The 4,524-nt window shown below is 50.0% G+C and overlaps 1 protein-coding gene across 1 annotated transcript; it reads left to right on the top strand.

Annotated features, from left to right (window-relative positions):
- Window positions 1-518: 518 nt before the first annotated feature.
- N7496_012774 (NACHT and WD40 domain protein) lies at window positions 519-4,524 on the top strand (the record flags this gene model as incomplete). Its single annotated transcript, XM_056705687.1, has 3 exons — window positions 519-937; window positions 989-2,579; window positions 2,629-4,524. 3 exons carry the CDS (start codon window positions 519-521, stop codon window positions 4,522-4,524), a joined length of 3,906 nt encoding a protein of 1,301 aa, XP_056549585.1.

The raw sequence follows: 4,524 nt of genomic DNA, 5'->3' as shown, positions 1-4,524 counted from the left end.
TGCCAGTCCTTGCTTCTCCTTGGAGTAGCAATTTGAAGGGAATAGAAACACATCTGGGATAGGGACGCACTCGGGAAGGGGGCGATTACAGTCATTCTCGAAATCGCCTTGACTAATATACACTGAGACTCTCTTTCTCGGCCCCACTACCAAGGCCTTATTAGCGTAGGTCGTTTATTGAGCGGGCCGCGTTTAATGAGGGGCTCAGTAAAATGCGCCGCGTACTCCGTATAGTACAGTAATATACGACGTAATATTACATTACGCGTATGAAAAGAAAGCCTATGGAATTCTATGGAATTCCATGGTGGTATAAGGAAGGCTACCTTGCGCCAAGGAACTTGATGATCTGCGCGACCTCTTTCCAACCGCCTTCGCCTATATCTTCCCCACATCCGTCCCTTCCAACCATCTCCCACCTCTCAGTCATCTCCTCTGAAGTCCCATGATTCCTGCAGTCCTTCTCGAATCACCGTCTTCTTGTCCCTACCTTTGGGTTAGCTTTTGTTTCCATCCAGATGGATGGACTTTCGTCTGCAGCCAGCGTTATTGCCGTCATTCAACTTACGGGTAGCATTGTAACGATATGTGGGGGCTATATTCAGGGGGTAAAAGATGCACGAGACGATATAATTTTCTTACAACGGACGGTTGTAGGTCTTGGAAACGTTCTCCAGAAAATCGAAGAACTTCTCCAAGATCCTCGCGGCACAAAGCTATCCACATCCTCCACGCTAGTCAATAATATTAGCGATTGCCTCTCGCACCTCAGGGCCTTGGAAGAGAAGATTGAGCTAGGGAGAGGAAAGCGAACGATGAAGAGGCTCGGTATTCGAGCCTTGAAATGGCCCCTGAAACGCACAGAGGTAGAGAAGGCCGTGCAAGATCTCGAGAGATGCAAATCATTATTCACCTTATCCCTGCAGGTGGATCAGACGTATGCATTTCGATTATATTACCTGCGTACAGTTGGCTTATATCTTTCCAGGGCACTCATCGCCAGTACATCCCAGACTCTCAGCCTTATCGACAGGAATATGGACCTCGACAAGCTCCCCATTGCGCATGGGGCCGAGTATGACTCATACATGGATCAGCATGAAGATGTCTGTCTCACCGGCACCAGAACCGAGCTCCTCCAACTGATCGCTGAATGGTCTGTGTCGCCTCAGGGAAAATGCATTTTCTGGTTAGAAGGTATGGCCGGGACGGGGAAATCGACGATCTCCCGGACTGTGGCAAAATCATTAGACCAAGCCAAGTCACTAGGAGCAAGCTTTTTCTTCAAGAGGGGCGAAGGGGATCGGGGGAATGCTGTAAAGTTTTTCCCGACAATCGTAAAGCAATTGGCGCTTAGGTTCCCTGAGCTATTGCCTAGTGTTCGGAAAGCAATCAATGATAACCCTGAAATTACCAGGAAGTCACTGAGAGGGCAGTTCGATAGCCTACTTCTTCAGCCACTCCTGAGCCTCGAGCTATCCAATTTGGAAATTCCAACTGCAGTTATAGTGATCGACGCACTGGATGAATGTGACCATGATGATGACATACGCGCCATACTACAATTACTGCCACGGCTGCGTGAGGCAAAGGGCTTAAGCCTACGAATTTTCTTGACCAGCAGGCCTGAACTACCCATCCGTCTTGGATTCTCAGGTATTGCAAACCACGACTATCTGAATCTGGCTCTTCATGAGATTCCTGAGGCAGTTACCGCGCACGATATATCGTTATTCTTTCGCCGCCGACTTTCAAAAATCCGGAAGGAACGGTTCCTCCCTCCTGGATGGCCTGGGGACATGGATATTCAAGCTCTTGTTGGATTATCTGTCCCTTTATTCATTTTCGCCGCTACCATATGCCGCATGTTTGAGGATCCACAGTGGGACCCTGTGGATAGCCTCACAGGGATCCTCACCCATCGAGGTGAGGGATCGCAGCTGAATAGAACGTATCTTCCCGTGCTAAATCGACTTCTGGCAAACCAAACCGGGAAACGGAAAAAGCAGCTAGTTCAAGAATTTCATGAGGTGGTGGGTACAATCGTGATGCTTGAGAGCCCACTCTCGATTACCTCACTTTCGAGGCTCATTGCCGTCTCTGAACGACTGATCGACTTAAGACTGGATTCATTTAAGTCGGTGATTCGTGTTCCAGATGATAAGACAATCCCAGTGCGGCCTTTCCATCTATCATTTAGGGACTTCCTCTGTGATCCGGAAACTCGTGAGAAGACTTCACTATGGGTGAATGAGAAAGAAATACATCAAAGACTGACTACGCAATGCCTCTCTATGTGTGGTAATTTGCGACGGAATATCTGTGGACTGCCAAGAGATGGGACTCAGCGCGCGGATATTAATCCTCAGACCATTGCCCAATGCCTATCCCCAGAGCTGCAGTACTCTTGTCGCTTTTGGGCACAGCATCTAGCTCAAAGTAGGGACCGTAATTCGTTGATGCATAATGCTTTCTTGTTCCTGCAGAAGCATTTCCTGCACTGGATTGAAGCAATGAGCCTTCTCGGCCTTGGATCTGATGTTGTTGGGATAATTAATCTGCTACAGTCAGTCGCTCATGTAAGTTTCTATAGAAGCCCTTTATGGTTTCTCACACTCACTCATATAGGGAGACAAGGATGACGAAATTTCCGAATTCTTACATGATGCAAAGCGATTTATACTTAGAAATAGACAGATTGTTGATACCGCGCCCCTCCAGCTTTATTCCTCAGGCCTTGTGTTTACACCCAAAATGGCGATAATCCGGAGGCAATTTGAAGGAGAGCTCCCCGAGTGGATATGCAGATTGCCTGAAATTGAGCAAAACTGGAATGCGGAACTGCAGACCCTTGACGGCCATTCAGATTGGGTTGAGTCGGTAACTTTCTCTCCTGATGGCCGATTGCTAGCGTCTGGCTCTGTTGATAAGACAGTTCGGCTCTGGGATGCAGCCACCGGCTCGCTGCAACAGACTCTTGAAGGCCATTCAGCTAAGGTTGAGTCGGTAGTATTCTCTCCCGACGGCCGCCTGCTGGCGTCTGGCTCCTACGATACGACAGTCCGGCTCTGGGATGTCGCTACGGGCGCTTTGCAGCTGACTCTCGAAGGCCATTTAGGTTGTATTAATTCAGTGGCATTCTCTCCTGACGGCCACGTACTAGCGTCTGGCTCAATTGATAAGACAGTTCGGCTCTGGGATGCCGCCACCGGCTCGCCGCAACAGACCCTTGAAGGCCATTTAGCTGAGATTGAGTCGGTAGTATTCTCTCCCGACGGCCGGCTGCTAGCGTCTGGCTCACAGGATTCAACAGCCCGAATCTGGGATGCCGCTACTGGCGCTCTACAGCGCACCCTCGAATATCATTCAGGCTCAGTCAGGTCGGTAGCATTCTCTCCAAACGGCCGACTGCTAGCTTCCGGCACTTGCCATAATATAGTCCGGCTCTGGGATATAGCTACGGGGGCTCCTCAGCAGACTCTCGAAGGCCATTCAGGTTATGTTAATTCAGTGGCATTCTCTCCCGATGGTCACATACTTGTATCTGGTTCCCAGGATACAACTGTCCGAATCTGGGACGCTGTTACGGGAGCTCTACAGCGCACCCTCGAAGGTCATTCAGGCTCAGTTAGGTCGGTAGCATTCTCTCCGAATGGCAGACTGCTAGCTTCCGGCACCTGGCATAATATAGTCCGGCTCTGGGATATCGCTGCGGGGGCTCCTCAGCAGACTCTCGAAGGCCATTCAGGTTGTGTTAATTCAGTGGCATTCTCTCCCGACGGCCACGTACTGGCGTCCAGCTCTTATGATAAGACTGTCCGGCTCTGGGATGCTGCCACAGGCTCGCTGCAACAGACCCTCGAAGGCCATACAGACATAGTTTGGAGGGTAGTATTCTCTTCTGACGGCCGATTGCTGGCGTCTAGCTCCCAGGATCAGACAGTCCGGCTCTGGGATACCTCCACAGGCGCTATGCAACAGATCCTTAGAGGCCATTCGCGTCGGGTTTGGCCCGTAATATTCTCTCTCGACAGCCGAATGCTGGCATCTGGCTCTATTGATAAGACAGTCCGAATCTGGGATGCCACCACTGGTGCTCTGCAACAGACTCTCGAAGGTCATTCAGCTGAGGTTGAATCGGTAGCATTCTCTCCCGACGGCCAGCTGCTAGCGTCCAGTTCCCACGATATGACAGTCCGGTTATGGGATGTCGCCACGGGCGCTCTAAAACAGACTTTAATGGTTGAAGGAGTAGTCACCACCTTGGAAATTTCTGAAGATGGTTCAAGTCTGAGCACTAATCTTGGATCCTTTAATATTCAGTCCAGCTTGGGCAATCATACCCCCATTCCACCTCTGGGGAACACCAAGGTATTTATACGGGAGAACCAGTGGATTGCCTTTGACGGTGAAAAAGTCTTATGGCTTCCCCATGAATACCGAGCCCAATGTTCGGCTGTCAATGATAATACTCTTGCTGTAGGACATATATCGGGGCGGATCTCATTCATGGCATTCTCATAA

This window comes from Penicillium cataractarum, assembly GCF_028827025.1.
Source record: "Penicillium cataractarum strain IBT 29864 chromosome Unknown utg000010l, whole genome shotgun sequence".
Lineage (NCBI taxonomy): Eukaryota > Fungi > Ascomycota > Eurotiomycetes > Eurotiales > Aspergillaceae > Penicillium > Penicillium cataractarum.
This window is presented reverse-complemented; position numbering and strand designations above follow the sequence as displayed.